At 44.7% G+C, this 19445-nt stretch overlaps 1 protein-coding gene across 1 annotated transcript in view; it reads right to left on the minus strand.

Annotated features, from left to right (window-relative positions):
* The window catches only part of CPZ (carboxypeptidase Z), a 74748-nt gene extending 56249 nt beyond the window's left edge, over nucleotides 1-18499 (minus strand). The window contains exons 1-2 of the mRNA XM_083151911.1: nucleotides 18109-18499; nucleotides 1431-1460 (exon numbers count right to left, since the gene is read on the minus strand). Coding sequence (XP_083008037.1) covers nucleotides 1431-1460; nucleotides 18109-18214 — 136 coding nt within the window. The 5' untranslated portion in view covers nucleotides 18215-18499. The remainder of the gene's footprint in view (nucleotides 1-1430; nucleotides 1461-18108) is intronic.
* Between the last annotated feature and the right edge of the window lie 946 nt (nucleotides 18500-19445).

Below are 19445 nucleotides of genomic sequence, written 5' to 3' on the forward strand. Positions count from 1 at the left end.
ATCTGTACTCTGCTTAGTCACAGCTATGCAGGGTACTGCATGTAATCTACTGATAAGCACTGTACTATGAGTACCCCACAGTTCTATTAACCCTTTCCACTATACTTGTCTCAGGGACTGGCTCATATTATCTGTAAAAAAAATTGTGATAAATTCAGAATACTCAGAGTTGCAGGAATGGCAGTTTCTGGCCTTTATCTAGGAAAGCGTCATCGGTCCTACTTGTCCTACCAAGATTAGAAGTTAAGAATTGGAACCTTCCCATACAGGCAGATAATTGGGAGATAAAGTGGGGGAGGCTTATCAAAATTTGAATGACAGAAGCTGATAGGTTGGCACTGTGGGGGTTATTCAGTCCTTTTTCACACAGCTGCGAATTAGCAGGCGTGTGCGATAATCGATAGACTGCACATGCGTGCAGCCCATACTACACATGCACGAGCCCATCCTGTGATAAAATCCTGCTACTTTTTTTATAACTGGTCACATGCAAGTCGATTGGCAGTAAGGCCGGCGTTTGGGGGTGGAAACCGGCCATTTTCTGGGTGTGTCAGGGAAAACGCACCCCAAGCATTTGAGGTGAAGGTGTCTCTGACTGCTCCCATTGCACCCACAGACTGCACACAGTGGAGAAATCATTCGACTTGCTAATCGCCAATCCAGCTAATTTCAGCAATCCTTGTTAAGCACATTGCAGGTGGGGCTGCACACAGTTCAAAATTCAAATAGGAGAAGCACTGCAACTGCCAGTGAGTCTGTTTGGAATGGCAGTTGGGGGCAGTGGGTGTGGTTCCCCTATCTGGATTTTGAACGCAGGCATGCACACGGGGAAAATCATTCAGCATTAAATTATTTTTCCCCTACTCGCAACCTTGAGTGAGCCAGGACTACATCCAATTAGGTGCGGAGCTCCTCTGAAAGACATCCCTGATTGGCTAAGGGGAGTTCTAATGACTGACGTTTGGGAAACCAGGACTACAGGGGAGGGGGATATAAACCCGGTCATTTGTAAAACAAATTACTAAAACACCGCCCACTCCCGTTACTACAAAATCAGACAATCCTGTTACCAAAAACTGCACCTTCACTAAACATCGCACATTCCTGTTACTAAAAAAATGTCAGAAATCACAAGTGATTTCTGCATTGGTCTAAAACTTTGAACCCTATTACACGTGTGATTTTCAGCCAAAACATTGCAAATGTGACGTGTGTGTGTGGACCCAATTCCATTTTGCTCCAATCACTGCTACGCCTCTGAGTGTGCACGCCTCAGGAGAGACAGGCGCTGTACAAATTGTTTAACGACTTAGGTACATGCACATTGACCATTTGCACAAATATCGGCATCGGCCTAACTGGTTCTCATGTAAACAAGAGAAATGGAAAAAGATTGAGGTTAGTTTCTCTTTAAAATACAAAACACTCACCTTTTGCTGACGCGGGATCCGCGCACCTCCCTGCAAAGCATAAAGAAGAGAGAGGTTTATAACACAGCGGACTTGACATACACCGGCCTAGAGCATGGAGCGTATTTAGTAAAAATAATGTAAGGCAGACAGTTATATGACGTTCAAGTATATGCTCAATTAACGGGCAATCCAACTGATCAGTAAAAGCGAGGGGTGTGGTACGGGACTCCGACAGTCAGGATCCCAACAGTCATTATCCCGACATCGGGATCCCGACTGCCCGGAGTCAGACAGCATAGTGAGCACAAAAAAGCCCCTTGCGGGCTCGCTGCGCTCCCCACGCTGCGGGCACAGTGGCTCGCACAAGGGAAAATAGCGGGTGGCCGTCCGGCACCCGGCTGTCAGCGTTTTGACAGTTGGGATCCCGACGTCGGGTAAACGACTGTCGGGAACAAGTCCGGCACCCAAAGCGAGACATTGACCAGATTCTCTTACAGGCTCATTGGAATAAAATTATTGACTCCATCACTGTCAAAGCTTTGACAATCGATTTTACCCGTGGTACCTTTCACTTTATTTATTACCAGAAATCCACAAGGATAAGGTCTGCCCACCAGGGCGACCAATAATATCCATAAGGTATTGACTTGTTTCTGTTCCTGCCAAATATCTGGATTATTTTTTACAACCTATCATCCAATCTCAATCAAATTTTTTAAAAGATACCACGGATTTGCTAAATCAACAGACACATTTCTGGGCATGTGCAGATGCTGGGGGCACGCACCCAACCTTGAGGGAGAAGGGGGGCGTGGGACGGCCTATTTGCATATGAGAATGGCCAGCGTTTCATGGCCATTCCCATGAGAATGCTGGGCGTTCTCATGCTAATGAGCCAATGGTGCGGGGGGGGGGGGGCAGCTGCCCGCCCACTTCCCTCAGAGTGCACACGCATGCTCTGAGCAACCTTAGATGTGCGTGTTCCTTCCACATCATTCGATGGTCCCCGACCATCGAATGATGTGGGTGTTCCCCTGCAGGCTGTGAATGGATGTTTATATAAAACACACGCGGCGAGTGGGTGGCGGTAAGGCCATCACTCACAAGGAGAGGTTTGGTGGACTGGTAAAGGCTGCGAATAAACCAGAATAGCCCCCCCCCCCCCCCCCCTAGTGTGGCTTCTCTCTGCAGTCAGTGCCAGAGTCTTCACCCCCACTGCTTATCGCGGCCAGGTATTGGCGCTGCTGCTGTATTTCAAGTGAGGAGTGAGAAGCGGCAGTATGCCCGGAACACCATTCCTGATTACATAATTATATATATATATATATATATATATGTATATATATATATATATATATATATATATATATATATATATATACACACGTACATAATGATGTGGGTTTTTTTTTTTCCTATGAAAGTGTGTTTATTAGGTTTAAGTATTTTCTGGCAAACTCAACACGCTTCCCCCACTGTGAATAAGTTTGATACATAATTACGTTCCGTAGTGCATTTGTTTATAAATATATATTTAGTTTTATTTATACTTGTTGCAGCCAATCAGCAGTCTTCTTGCATGAGAAGGTCTCTCTAGGACCAGCTCACTCACCCTGGAGGACATTACCAACGACTTTTCACAACGGAGAATTGAGCAATAAGTGGGAAAAACGATCCAGGGAATGGGACAGAAATGATCCTAACTTGTCAGCACAGTTTAATAATGAGTTCCCTGCAGTCTTTAGTCTGAACTGTGCTTCAAGGGAGAAAAGGAGAAATGAGGTCACAGCTATCGAGCTTATCTACACTGTCAGCGTCTGCACTGTGTCCACAACACATCACATTCAAATGTGTTTGGAAAAAACAACAGGTTTAAACTTGAACATGAATTATCCTGCCGTACAATGTAGTGCTGCCCATACACTAGGGCGATATTGCATGCAATCCTTCCATTTCATCCACATCTGTGCGATAAATCGAATGGGTCCCCTGACACGATGTGCGGGCCCGCTGGTCACATGTTGCGTCGATAGATATTGTGCACTGCACATAATAGTCATCCAATTGCATGAGCGATCGCATGTGGTTTTAAAAAAAAAATGTCAAATTCTGCCGCCGCCACTGAGCCCTGCCGATGACAGAGCTCCTTCATAGGGGTGTGGATCGTACTGTCGACACCACTTAGGTCGATAGTCATTAGGTCGACACCGTTGGGTTGACAGGTGTCTTGGTCGATATGGGTGAAGGTCGACAGGTGGCAAGGTCGACATGGTTTTAGGTCGACATGGTTTTAGGTCGACACAGCGTTAGGTCGACATGGGTTAGGTCGACAGATCGTAAGGTCGACATTTTTTTTTACAGTTGGAAGTCAACCGCAGCCCCTCGTATTGCTCACTACGCTCACTATGCTTTGGGCACGGTGCCTTGCTGCGCTTGGCACACTATTTTATTCTCCCACCACGCCCTAGTGGATGGTAGGGCATGAAGTACCGCCTGTCGGCACATGTCGGCTCAAAAAAACAGTAAAAAAACCATGTCGACCTTCCGACCTAACTTGTGTCGACTTAACGCTGTGTCGACCTAAAACCATGTCGACATTGTCCCATGTCGACCTTGACACCTGTTGACCTTCACCCATGTCGACCTAGACACCTGTCGACCTTGCCACCTGTCGACCCAACGGTGCCGACCTAATGACTGTCGACCTAAGTGGTGTCCACAATACAACCGTATCTCCTTCACAGCACTACGCTACTCCACCGTTCACCACCAGCCCTCTTCCAACACCCAACATCGGGTGCTGGAAGAGGGCACTTTTGGCACCATAAGATGCGATGGCACAGTGTATGGGCACCATTGGACTGCACAAATTTTCAATGCCTGACAACAGAAAATGGACTGACAGAGCTAAACGCAGCATTTTTCCAGTTTTATCCCTGAGTGGAAAAATGTATATACTCAGCCACCTAGGTGGGAAGGGTATATTTCAGGCGCTTCTGGGTGAGTTGTTTTGGTAAGCTGCTCACACCATGGGGAGGTCAGCCCCCAGATAAACACACGTAGCACAAATGGAAAAAGGGTGGTGGAGCGCTAAGATAATAATAATACAATTTTGACAGGTTATGACCAATTGGGTAAAAAATGTGTTAATTTATTTTTTTAACTATATAAACATAGATAAAATATAGGATAAAAGTAGCAATTGCATATTAATAACAACAACAACAAGTTGGTGTATAGCCTGAATTGGGCTCATGAAATTGGGATTGATATTGGCTCAATTTCTCACTTGTTCCTACGAATACTCCCACGGATGGATGAATCACAGACTTCCCAGATGGAAATGGGGAACACTGGAGTGGCGGGTGTCCATAAACCTGACCGGAAAAACAGAACGAATCCTGATGGAATAAGGATGCTTGGTCTGAGTCCTTGATTAAGGCAATCCGGTGAATAGCAGGTGGTGGTATCCCTGATGGTATCCAGATAGTCGTCCCGATTTGGGGGGATTTGGAAAGTGGGGAGTTGGTCCAAGTGAGGATGGTACTGTCAGCGTCCAAAATATAGGATCAGTATTCTTGAGTCCCAAAGTCAGACTGAAACACCTGGCCTGACGCGTTTCGTTGTCCACAGACAACTTTATCAAAGGTCCTTTAGGAAGGAACAAGGAAGTTCTGACACGCGTAGCAGCAAGCTGGCACTTTGGGTGTGAGGAATCCAGATCAACGGACGGGAGAGACGCCTGAAGGCCTGGTTTATCCGGAAGACCAGTGGCCCTTACTTGAGGAAAAGATCCCTCTACAGGCTTTTCTAACTCCAAAATCTGGTAAACCTCCATCCAAACTCGAGACCCACTTATATGGTCTTTTTTAGAAGATTTTTACTGTAATTAACATATTTTGTGCATGTTTTATTGTTGTGAATAAATTTGTTATACTTGCAATATCACACTATTTTCCCTTCGAACTATTATTGTCTTTCATGTCCCCATTTAACTTACATGGAGAACCTCTGATGAGGTGAAGAAAAGTAAGATAAGGAGAGTATATTTTCTCTATACTTCTATAGAGTATATTTACTCTATATTTCTCTATATTCACTAAGAGGTGGTGTTAAATATTAAGGTGGTTCCATCTAGCTATTTACCACGGTGTATTAGTGGAAGGGTGTCAGCGCACAAAGTCACTCAACACCATTAATTCCATATTGTCATTTTCGGTTACTAGGGAAGTAACCATAGTGACCAGTGCTGCAGATACCTATAATTCAGCGCCCTTAACACAGACTCAAAACCACCACGACTTTTACATTGCAGCCTTAAACGTTTTAAAATGGAAAAAAAACGGCAATATACCGTTTTAAAAGTGCAGTGTGAAAGGGGTATGACTCTCTGGTTCGTGCTGTTTTTTATTCTTGACGTGTGTTCTGTTTAACCCCTTCCCGACAATTGACGTACATTTACGTCATGGTCGGGAAGTACTTCCCGACACATGGCGTAAATGTACGTCATGGCATTTAACTGTCACCGCGTCTATAGACGCGGTGACAGTTTCAACATGTCTGCTGTCCCTGACAGCAGACATGTCCGTGCATGCCCAGGGGGGGCTGCGATGCCGCCCCCCCGTCGGCGATCGCTGTGATTGGCTGTTCAGTGTGAACAGCCAATTACAGCGTTTTCCTGTGTCACCGGCGAATAACGTTCGCCGGTGACACGGGATCAGAGGTGATTGGTGCTGTAAAGTACAGCACCAATCACCGCGGGGTGTAAGGGTGACACTGGTGTCACCCCACCGCACCCCGCCCGCCCCCAAAGGCCGTGATTGGTTCGTCGGACCGACGGACCAATCACAGCCAAGGAGGGGGATTTAAACTAACGGTGACTGCACTGCAGACGCCATTCCGGTCTGGAATAGCGTGCAGTGCGGTCACCGTACCTCCCTGCCGCCATACTGACCAGAACCTTGCTCCATAGCTTGCTCCATACTTACCTGATCGCTGCTTCATCACTGCTTCCTGGATCCTGTTACTACTTGTGCCTTCCTGTGAAATTGTGCTGCTGCAGTGTACTAGCTAGATAGAGAGAGAGATAGAGAGAGAGATAGATAGAGAGATAGAGAGAGATAGAGAGAGATAGAGAGAGATAGAGAGAGATAGAGAGAGATAGAGAGAGAGATAGTGTCAGAGAGTGCTATATTTTGTGCTGCTGCAGTGTGATATAGTTATAGATAGAGAGAGAGAGATAGAGAGAGAGAGATAGATAGAGAGGCCTAGTGACAGAGTGCTATATTTTGTGCTGCTGCAGTGTGATAGTTATAGAGAGATAGAGAGAGATAGAGAGAGAGATAGTGTCAGAGAGTGCTATATTTTGTGCTGCTGCAGTGTGATATAGTTATAGATAGAGAGAGATAGAGAGAGAGAGATAGATAGATAGAGAGGCCTAGTGACAGAGTGCTATATTTTGTGCTGCTGCAGTGTGATAGTTATAGAGAGATAGAGAGAGATAGAGAGAGAGAGATAGAGAGAGATAGTGACAGATTGTGCTATATATTTTTGATATAACTGACTGCTGCCCCCTCCTTTTGTGCTGATCAGTATAAATTAACTGATCAGCAACTTTTTGGGGGCGCAGGTTTTTTTTTATATATAGATATACCTGTCACTGCTGCTGCTGCAGTGTCATAGAGTGATAGATAGTGAGAGATAGAGAGATAGAGAGAGATAGTGACAGAGAGTGATAGAGAGTGCTAAATTTTTTGTCTGCTGCCCCCGCCTTTTGTGCTGATCACTATATCTGAGGTGATCAGCAACTTTTTTGGGGGTACAGAGGTTTTTTTTTTTTTTATATATACCTGTCAGTTGCACCAAAGGTTGTGCACCTGCTGCACCTCACTGGTAATCAGTGTCGCATCACTGATCACCTTTTTTTTTTGTGTGTGTGCTGTGGGGTCTTTTTTTAATTTTTTTTTTACACACACTGTGATTTTGTGGGTGTCCTGTGGCCGCTGTGCGCTGATCAGTGACGTACATCACTGATCATCTTTTTCGGCACAGGGTTGATCTATATTTTTTTTTTTTTTATCAAATTCCTGTTGCCTTTGAGCGCTGTTCAGTGACAGACGTTACTGACCAACATCTGTGCTCAATTTTTGGCGCAGGACCTTTTTTTTTTTTTTAACCCCTTAAATTTTTTATTTTTAACCCCTTCATTTTTTTTTTTTTTATTGGTATAAAGTATTTTTTTTTTTCTGCACCACATACACACTACACACTACATACCCCCCGGATTGAAATAAAGTTTGTACCCCCCCCTACACTATACACGTGTTGAAACATTTCACTACCAGTAACACAAAAATAAAAATGGCATCCCAAATGTCCTCCCAAATGTCCTCCCAAATGTCCTCCCAGTCATCCAGGAGAATGTATTCAGCGGAGGAGGCATATGCCCTGCTTGCTTCTGACTCTGACACAGCCAGTGATGCAAGCGGGGAATTTGAAGGATTCGCCTTAAGCTCCTCTTCCTCCTCTGGTGATGAGGGACCCCCTCACAGACGCCCCCGTAGAGCAGCTGAGACCCCCCCCCCAATAATTGATCTCGTATGGACCCCACCACCAGACAATTTTGAGCCCCAGGTTCCTGAGTTTTTGGCCATGCCAGGAATCCAATTTGATTCCACAGGTCTCAGAGAAATTGACTTTTTCAAATTATTTTTCTCTGATGATTTTATAAATTTAATGGTGGACCAAACTAATTTATATGCCCAGCAGTTTATTGCTCAAAACCCCACGTCATCATTTGCTAGGTGGACCCCTGTAGATGCAGTAGAGATGATGACGTTTTGGGGTCTGGTGTTTCATATGGGCATAGTAAAAAAGCCAGAAATTAGGCAATATTGGAGTACAGATGTTCTGTACAGTACTCCATTTTACCGTATGGCCATGCCCCGGGCTCGATTTGAGACGATCCTTAAATTTATACATTACACCGATAATGCACAGTGCCCACCCAGAGATGATCCCACCTTTGACCGGCTATTCAAAGTCAGGCCGGTCATTGATCATTTCAGTGCCAAATTTGAAGAGGTGTACATCCCTGAAAAATTTATTTGTATCGACGAGTCCCTTATACATTTTAAAGGAAGGGTTAAATTCCGCCAGTACCTTCCCAGTAAGAGGGCAAGGTATGGCATAAAAATGTACAAACTGTGTGAAAGCACCTCAGGGTACACCCACAGGTTTAGGGTTTATGAAGGGAAGGATTCAAGAATTGAACCGCCAGAATGCCCCCCCTCCCTCGTAGGTGTTAGTGGGAAAATTGTCTGGGATTTAGTGCACCCCTTCCTGGATAAAGGTTATCACCTCTATGTGGATAACTTTTACACCAGCATCCCCCTGTTTAAGGCCCTTGGTTCAAGAGGTACAGCAGCTTGCGGTACTGTGCGCAAGAACCAAAGAGGCCTCCCAAAAACGCACATTGCCCAAGTAATGAGAAGGGGTGAAAGCAGGGGAATATGCACCGAAAATATGTTGTTGGTCAAATATAAGGACAAGAGGGATGTCCTTATACTGACAACAATTCACGGAGACAGTACCACCTCCGTCCCTGTACGAGGTACCAGTACCCACACCTCAAAACCTAATTGTATCCTGGATTACAATAGGTACATGGGCGGAGTGGATCTTTCAGATCAGGTACTGAAGCCGTACAGTGCCCTGCGGAAAACAAAAATCTGGTACAAGAAGGTGGCCGTGTATATCATCCAGATGGCACTGTATAACGCTTACGTGCTATTCCGTTCTACCGGCCAGAGGGGGACATTTATGCACTTTCAAGAGGAAGTCATAAAGGGCCTAATATTTGGGAACCAGCAGGCAGAGGGCCCCAGTACTTCTAGTACTGGCCCCCGTATTGTACCAGGGCAGCATTTTCCTGATGAAATCCCCTCCACTGGAAAAAAGGGCAGGACACAAAAAAGGTGCAAAGTTTGCTATAAAAAGGGAATAAGAAAGCAAACTATTTTCCAGTGTGACACTTGCCCCGACAAACCCGGCCTATGTATAAAGGAGTGTTTTAAAATATACCACACATCTATGGAATATTAGGTTCATAATTTCACCGTGCTTCGGGGGTCTTGCTAATGCCACATAGCACCCACCATTCATTCCACCAGAATCTGAGCCGCAAAATCCAAAAATCACTCCTTCCCTTCTGAGTCCTGCCATGCACCCAACTGGTATTTTTTGGTCACATGTGAGGCATTGCCGTACTCGGGAGAAATTGGGGCACAGATTTTGGGGTGCTTTTTCTCCTTCATACCTTCTGAAAATGAAAAATTTCGAGCCAGAACTGCATTTTTGTGTAAAAAATGTAATTTTTCAATTTCACTGCCCACTTGTATCAAAATTGGTGAAACCCCTGGGGGTTTGAAATGTACACTATACCCCTAGATGAATTCCCTGAGGGGTGTAGTTTTCAAAATGGGGTGACTTGTGGGGGGGTTCCACTGTATTGGTGCTTGGGGGGTCTTGCTAATGCGACATAGCACCCACCAAAATTCCACCAGAATCTGAGCCGCAAAATCCAAAAATCACTCCTTCCGTTCTGAGTCCTGCCATGCACCCAACTGGTATTTTTTGGTCACATGTGAGGCATTTCCGTACTCGGGAGAAATTGGGGCACATATTTTGGGGTGCTTTTTCTCCTTCATACCTTCTGAAAATGAAAAATTTTGAGCCAGAACTGCATTTTTGTGTAAAAAAATGTAATTTTTCATTTTCACTGCCCACTTGTATCAAAATTGGTGAAACCCCTGGGGGTTTGAAATGTACACTATACCCCTAGATGAATTCCCTGAGGGGTGTACTTTGCAAAATGGGGTGACTTGTGGGGGGGTTCCACTGTATTGGTGCAACATAGCACCCACCATTCATTCCACCAGAATCTGTGCTGCAAAATCCAAAAATCACTCCTTCCCTTCTGAGTCCTGCCATGCACCCAACTGGTATTTTTTGGTCACATGTGAGGCATTGCCGTACTCGGGAGAAATTGGGGCACAGATTTTGGGGTGCTTTTTCTCCTTCATACCTTCTGAAAATGAAAAATTTTGAGCCAGAACTGCATTTTTGTGTAAAAAAATGTAATTTTTCATTTTCACTGCCCACTTGTATCAAAATTGGTGAAACCCCTGGGGGTTTGAAATGTACACTATACCCCTAGATGAATTCCCTGAGGGGTGTAGTTTTCAAAATGGGGTGACTTGTGGGGGGGTTCCACTGTATTGGTGCTTGGGGGGTCTTGCTAATGCGACATAGCACCCACCAAAATTCCACCAGAATCTGAGCTGCAAAATCCAAAAATCACTCCTTCCGTTCTGAGTCCTGCCATGCACCCAACTGGTATTTTTTGGTCACATGTGAGGCATTGCCGTACTCGGGAGAAATTGGGGCACAGATTTTGGGGTGCTTTTTCTCCTTCATACCTTCTGAAAATGAAAAATTTCGAGCCAGAACTGCATTTTTGTGTAAAAAATGTAATTTTTCAATTTCACTGCCCACTTGTATCAAAATTGGTGAAACCCCTGGGGGTTTGAAATGTACACTATACCCCTAGATGAATTCCCTGAGGGGTGTAGTTTTCAAAATGGGGTGACTTGTGGGGGGGTTCCACTGTATTGGTGCTTGGGGGGTCTTGCTAATGCGACATAGCACCCACCAAAATTCCACCAGAATCTGAGCCGCAAAATCCAAAAATCACTCCTTCCGTTCTGAGTCCTGCCATGCACCCAACTGGTATTTTTTGGTCACATGTGAGGCATTTCCGTACTCGGGAGAAATTGGGGCACATATTTTGGGGTGCTTTTTCTCCTTCATACCTTCTGAAAATGAAAAATTTTGAGCCAGAACTGCATTTTTGTGTAAAAAAATGTAATTTTTCATTTTCACTGCCCACTTGTATCAAAATTGGTGAAACCCCTGGGGGTTTGAAATGTACACTATACCCCTAGATGAATTCCCTGAGGGGTGTACTTTGCAAAATGGGGTGACTTGTGGGGGGGTTCCACTGTATTGGTGCAACATAGCACCCACCATTCATTCCACCAGAATCTGTGCTGCAAAATCCAAAAATCACTCCTTCCCTTCTGAGTCCTGCCATGCACCCAACTGGTATTTTTTGGTCACATGTGAGGCATTGCCGTACTCGGGAGAAATTGGGGCACAGATTTTGGGGTGCTTTTTCTCCTTCATACCTTCTAAAAATGAAAAATTTCGAGCCAGAACTGCATTTTTGTGTAAAAAATGTAATTTTTCAATTTCACTGCCCACTTGTATCAAAATTGGTGAAACCCCTGGGGGTTTGAAATGTACACTATACCCCTAGATGAATTCCCTGAGGGGTGTAGTTTTCAAAATGGGGTGACTTGTGGGGGGGTTCCACTGTATTGGTGCTTGGGGGGTCTTGCTAATGCGACATAGCACCCACCAAAATTCCACCAGAATCTGAGCCGCAAAATCCAAAAATCACTCCTTCCGTTCTGAGTCCTGCCATGCACCCAACTGGTATTTTTTGGTCACATGTGAGGCATTTCCGTACTCGGGAGAAATTGGGGCACATATTTTGGGGTGCTTTTTCTCCTTCATACCTTCTGAAAATGAAAAATTTTGAGCCAGAACTGCATTTTTGTGTAAAAAAATGTAATTTTTCATTTTCACTGCCCACTTGTATCAAAATTGGTGAAACCCCTGGGGGTTTGAAATGTACACTATACCCCTAGATGAATTCCCTGAGGGGTGTACTTTGCAAAATGGGGTGACTTGTGGGGGGGTTCCACTGTATTGGTGCAACATAGCACCCACCATTCATTCCACCAGAATCTGTGCTGCAAAATCCAAAAATCACTCCTTCCCTTCTGAGTCCTGCCATGCACCCAACTGGTATTTTTTGGTCACATGTGAGGCATTGCCGTACTCGGGAGAAATTGGGGCACATATTTTGGGGTGCTTTTTCTCCTTCATACCTTCTGAAAATGAAAAATTTTGAGCCAGAACTGCATTTTTGTGTAAAAAATGTAATTTTTCTTTTTCACTGCCCACTTGTATCAAAATTGGTGAAACCCCTGGGGGTTTGAAATGTACACTATACCCCTAGATGAATTCCCTGAGGGGTGTACTTTGCAAAATGGGGTGACTTGTGGGGGGGTTCCACTGTATTGGTGCAACATAGCACCCACCATTCATTCCACCAGAATCTGTGCTGCAAAATCCAAAAATCACTCCTTCCCTTCTGAGTCCTGCCATGCACCCAACTGGTATTTTTTGGTCACATGTGAGGCATTGCCGTACTCGGGAGAAATTGGGGCACAGATTTTGGGGTGCTTTTTCTCCTTCATACCTTCTGAAAATGAAAAATTTTGAGCCAGAACTGCATTTTTGTGTAAAAAAATGTAATTTTTCATTTTCACTGCCCACTTGTATCAAAATTGGTGAAACCCCTGGGGGTTTGAAATGTACACTATACCCCTAGATGAATTCCCTGAGGGGTGTAGTTTGCAAAATGGGGTGACTTGTGGGGGGGTTCCACTGTATTGGTGCTTGGGGGGTCTTGCTAATGCGACATAGCACCCACCAAAATTCCACCAGAATCTGAGCTGCAAAATCCAAAAATCACTCCTTCCCTTCTGAGTCCTGCCATGCACCCAACTGGTATTTTTTGGTCACATGTGAGGCATTGCCGTACTCGGGAGAAATTGGGGCACAGATTTTGGGGTGCTTTGTCTCCTTCATACCTTCTGAAAATGACAAATTTGGAGCCAGAACTGCATTTTTGTGTAAAAAAAATAATTTTTCATTTTCACTGCCCAGTTGTACCACAATTGGTGAAACCCCTGGGGGTTTGAAATGTACACTATACCCCTAGATGAATTCCCTGAGGGGTGTAGTTTGCAAAATGGGGTCACTTGTGGGGGGGTTCCTAACTTTTAGCATCTTATGGTGCCTTGAAACCTACATGGTGCCTAAAAAATAATCTCATAAAAAGGAGGCTCCAAAATCAAGTAGGTGCTCCTTCTATTATGAAGCCTGTGGTTTGGTCACCGTGCACACTAGGGCCACATATAGGATATTTATGAAAACAAAAGAATTGGGGGAATCAATTTTTAGTCACATTTCTCTAGTAAAATGTACTGTGTTCCTTATAAAAATGTATTAAAATTGCAAATCTGCAAAAAAAAAAGAAATTTTGAAATTTCACCTACACTTTGTTTTAATTCCTGTGAAACACCTAAAGGGTTAACAAACTTCCAAAATGCTGTTTTGAATACTGTGAGGGGTGCAGTTTTTGAAATGGCATCATTTATGGGGGTGTCTCACATACAAGTCCCTCAAAGTTACATCAGAACTGAACTGGTCCCTAAAAAAATCAGTGTTTGAAATTTTCTTGAAAATTTGAGAATTTGCTATTCATATTGTAAGCCTCCTAGTGTCCCAAAAAATTAAAAGGAAGTTGAAATAATGATGTCAACATAAAGTAGACATATGGTCTATGTTAGTTATTCACTATTTTGAGTGGTAAGATTATTTGTCTCACAAGCAGAAAATTTAACATTTTGCAAATCGCTAAATTTTCCATTTTTTCACGATATTTTGGTATTTTTCACAAAAAAACACAGACTGTATCGACCCAAATTTACCACTAATTTGAAGTACAATGTGTCACGAAAAAACAATCTCAAAATCACTGGGATAAGTAAAAGCAAAAAAAAGTTATCCCCACTTAAGTGAGACATGTCAGATTTGAAAAAAAGGGCTCTGTCAGGAACGCAAAAACTGGCTCTGTCAGGAAGGGGTTAAAGGCATTTGTACCGCATATGAAAAATATTAATTAGAAGTGTGCAAGAGGTCCCACTACCCAGCTTGCAGGGCCTCACTGGCCTAGGGGATGGCACAGTGGCTGAATATGCCTTTCTGGGTCCATGTAACGATAGACTGCAGCCTGGTCAGCCATCAACCAGGAACTTCATAGTAAACAGAAGGTGCTCACTATCCATCCCCTTGTCATGACGTCATGATATCATGTGCGGGGGGGAGAGGGGAGTACCCAAGGCACTTTATCATCCTGTTAAATTATTTGTCTAATTCCTAGTAGATGTGTAAACTAGCCTCATATTACATATTAGAGAAAAAAGATGTATGGCATCTTTTCCCTGAAAATAATGTAAACAAGATGCACAAGCAGACTTTGCCGATTAAAACGATATGCGGCATGCCTATATTCTATGTGCGAATGCAGCTGTATTCGCATACGAAATGCTGTGTTATAGTGTGTTCCACTTTAATCAGTCTGCTTGTGCGTCTGATATACATAGCATGAAAAAGATGCTCGGCAATAGTAAACTCACTACTATGTGTGACTAGGACCGTTTAACGTGACTGCAGCAGCGATGAGGAAGGACACATCTGTATGTTGCACTAATTTCCTGGCCTGTTTTTTTTTTTTTTTTTTCAATCTACCTATTCATATGGATCAGCCCTATGTAATCAACAAGTCCCATGAGGGCAACTAGAACTTTGTGGGCAATAGGAAACATTTGAAGGGTACCCAATGCTTTTCCAGACAGTGTTTGTTAATTTTATACCCCACTGTAGTGCCCTAGTTCATTTTATGCCCCTTAGTTTTGTCCCAGTTAATTTTATGCATAATGGTAGTACCCTACTTCACATTGTTCCACACAGTGCCTCCAGCCTGAATGATCCCACATTGCACGTCACGTAAGTCACATTAAGCCACATTGTAGTGCCTTCAGTACACCTAATACCACACACTGCCCCAGTACACATTATGCCACACAGTGCCCAAGTACACTTTCTGCAACAATGTAGGGCCTACTGTTTCATATAATGCCTCATTATAATGACTCCAGTACTCATAATGCAATATTGATTGTAGTGTCCCTAGTTCACTTTATGCCACATTGTAGAGTCACCGGGCCACAATATGCCACATTGTAGTGATCCCACACAAGTTCACATGATGTCACATGATAGTGCCGCTAGTTTACATTTTGCCATCAAGTGCAGAAAGCACCAGGGAAACTGGTATATTTGTGGAGGAGGGTAATGTGTCAGTAGGACTGGACGTGCATTTTGTCATAGGGATGTACTGTATACTATATGTCCTACAATGGGAAGATTTAATTACTTTATCCATTGTCCTCAAGCTGTTACACCCCTGCTGCCCCCAATCCAAGGTCCTAGAGAGGCAGGCCCCCTAAGCCTCCAGGCACCATGGCAGTGTCACTCACCTGGGCCTATGAAATGAGAATTACAATACAAAAAGCAAATTATAAAGTAGTGCAGGGAAAGATGCACCTCAAAATTCCACACAGGAGAATATATTTAAATGTTTTCGGTTTCTTTTTTTTTTTTTTTTTTAAATCACAAACATTCTTCAACAAAGTGAAAACATGTTGTGGTATAATTACTAGAGGTTAACGATTTAATGGTCCAGGTAAATCCTCCACATTCCAATTAATGGACAGTAAAACAAGTCTGGACAATCACCACTTATCTGGACCTATAATTGAATAACTTGACCATCTGCACAAATGAAGTGCTGGTCACACATGTCCTAGAACTGCATTGTGCAATAACCCTGCCCTTGGGGGCGTGTCACCATACTGGCTGTGTGACTGAATGGTGGGCCACTGGGATCACTTCATCACTGGCACAGAATTGATTCCATGGTAAAAATCCCTACTCAGAGGAGAGGGTCATTAAACTCTGTTACACCCTCTGGCTACGTTTGTATAAAAGGAATGAGCCCTGTGATTACCCATCACACAGAGGAGGATAAGCTTACAGTAGCTCTAGAGAAATCTTAATTTTGGGTCAAAAGACACATTACAACGCTTTGGTTTACTTCAGGGTTACCTACGCTACCAGAATGGCCAGGGGGGTCCCAGAAATCGGGTCCCCCTCCCTGCCCGGATAGGGGTGCAAACCCGGATAGGTGGGCAAACCTCCCAGAACGCTGGTCTTCTCCTCTGACACCCGTCCCCCTGTTGGCGGGGGTCAGTGGGACCAAATAATGCACATTGCATCATTGTAGCCTTAAACTAATCTGACACAGCTGATACTTTGTCTCTCTCCAAGACCTAAGGTGTATACACACAGTGAGATTTTGGCTGTGTACGATTTTGACTATGTGATTTCCCTTGAGCTCCCCAAAGCCCAGAACCATACAATCTTGATTATCTTCATTTGAGATGTTGACTCGATTTGGACACAGGCCCTTATTCTGGTTGGTGCGGTAATATCCGCGTGCGTTCGTGCCGCCGATGTTTTGTGTCTGCGCATGTGCAGAGGCGTCTCTGCGCATGTGCGAGCGGGGCGTACGGCCAAATCCCGCATGAAATGTGAACACTCCGAACAGGGGGTGGAGAGGGGCGTGAAGGGCTATTTGGGCTCATTACCATATGCATACGCCCCGCGTTTCATGGGCGTTCCCATGCAAACGCTGGGCGTACGTATGGTAATGCGGCCGTGACGCACGTGTAGGGGGCGGACATATGACATCGCCGGATGTCAGCTGCCCGCCCAGATCCCTGCTTTTGCATGGAAAAATGTCCATGTGGTCTAAGGTTGCGGGAGCTGGTGGACCACTCGGTCCTGCATTCTGCGACCATCGAATGATGGGGGAGGTTCCCTGAGATGGAGGAGGCGTATTCCATGAAAAATACACATGCGGTCCGTTCGGCCAGCTTCTTAACGCGTACGGACAGAGTTGGCGATCCGTATGGAAGGCGGGGTTTCGCACGCACGGTCCTGGCCGCATATTCGGATCCGGCCGCACCGATCAGAATAAGGGCCACAGATACCAACCAATCAGCTACTAACTGTGATGTTAGAATGGCTGTTTGAAAAAGGACAACTGTTTGGTACTTTATCTCCACCAAATGTATCTCTCTCCAAGACTTATACCCCATACACACTAGCCAACCATAAACTTGCAGTGACCAATATAGTTAACAATATCGGCCATAGGTGGCCAATATTGTGCATCCACACTGAACGATATCGGGTGCCGCCATCACCAGGACGTCATTTGGCTATAACTCAATGCAACACGTCAGGCCCAACTGAATTGGGTCAACTGAATTGACCCATAAAAATAAAAAAAAATGTTGACATATAAAAAGGTTGACATGCGTTGTTTTTTTTTATGTCAGCATTGACACAAAAACCATAAAAACCTTTTTGTGTCAACTTTTTCCATGTCAACCGCTGTGTAGACATTTTGTCAAAGTCGATCTATTGCTTGTATCGACCTAGACACGGTAAACCTTTCAATCCAGGTATACAGTCGTTAGGTTGACACATATTCAGTCGACATGCATGGAGTCGACATAACTTAGGTCGACACATGAAGCAGGTCGATATGGCTAAGGTCAACAGGGTTGGACGGTCGACACATGCATTACGGCGACAATGGCTAGTTCTACAATAAAAAGGTCGAAATGAGAGAGAGAGAGAGAGCGGGAGAGGGAGAGTTCTATACATGATACTGTACATACTAGAGTAATACACACTACAGAGTATATTACCCACGTGTCAGTGAGGTACCACACTCCTAGCAAGTTGCTATAGTAGTATATAAGTTATTATCCAACACGTGCAATCCCATAGCTCGCAGTGCTCTTACCCAGGGCTCGGTCTCCGGGGGGGCAGCTTGGGGAGCAGTGCAGAACCCCAGCCAGCAGGGCGAGTGTCCAGGCCAGCAGCAGCAGGGGTTGCCCGTGTCCTGCCATGGTAGCACTGAGCAGCAGACTGATGTGGCAGAGGCAGTGATACTTGGGAGCTGTGCGCACAGCCTGGGCTCTCTCCTCCAGGCAGCCAAGTTGCTCACGTATTACAATGAATACGTCCCCTGGGTCATATTACACAGATGCAAGTTGCAGCAGTGCGGATCCTGACCTGCATAGGGTTCCCCCAGATCTGCTGCTAATCCTGCTGCCTGCTGCCCATAGGGGAGTCATTCATGGCAGAGAGAGGTGTGTGCTCAGGTATAAAGGAGAAGTGTGCTGGAAGTTAGTGCAGGGCTGGCTCCTGGCTGTGCTGCTATTGTGTATAGAAGGCCGTTCTCTATTACTTATATACATCTTAAGGATATCTCTCTCTCCCCCCTCTCCTGCCCCCCCCCCCCCCCCCCCCCCTCTCCATCCCCAGGTTACTGCAGAAACAACTAACCACATTGCCACAAAAATGCTCACAAATTCTTTCTGTGCAACTGTGACCCGTTATGAGACTTTTGTTGCAGAGCCAACATGTTTAACCCCTTAGCAGACAGAGGTATATTCCTGTATTCTGCTCAGGGGGCAACTTCATTGTATTGGTAACTGGGTTCACCAACATTAGGTTGACATGCATTGGGTCGACCAATGAAGGTCAACATGGCTTATGTCGACACCTGAAATAGGTCGACATGCCTAAGGTGGACATGGATGAAAGATCAACACACGCAAAAAAAAATTAGTCCAAATATTGACATGGACACTGTCTAAATGTACCACATACCCTCACGTGAACGGTACGGCATAATATACCGCCTGCCGGCCCATTTTGGTTTTTGACTGTCGACCTAGCCATTGCTGACCTAATGCTTGTGTCAACCTTCCATCCATGTTGACCTTAGGCATGTTGACCTATTTCAGGTGTTGACGTAATCCATGTCTACCTACAGTGGTCAACCCAATTCATGTCGGCCCATGTCTGTATCGATCTAATGACTGTATACCATCATTGTATTGTGTAGAAATGAGCAGCCTGCTCTGCCTATAGTCATAGTTGCCTACCCTCCTGCATTCTGCAGGAAACTCCCTGAAATAAGAGCAATCTTCCTCTCTCCCTCATTAGTCTAGCAATCTCCCTCATTTTACCTAGACCACATTACACTGTTACATCATAGTTACCTCCCCTCCTGTATTCTGCAGGAGACTCCCTGAAATAAGAGCAATCTCCCTCTCTCCGTCATTAGTCTAG

This window comes from Crinia signifera, chromosome 1 (genome assembly GCF_055691185.1).
Source record: "Crinia signifera chromosome 1, ASM5569118v1, whole genome shotgun sequence".
Classification (NCBI taxonomy): domain Eukaryota; kingdom Metazoa; phylum Chordata; class Amphibia; order Anura; family Myobatrachidae; genus Crinia; species Crinia signifera.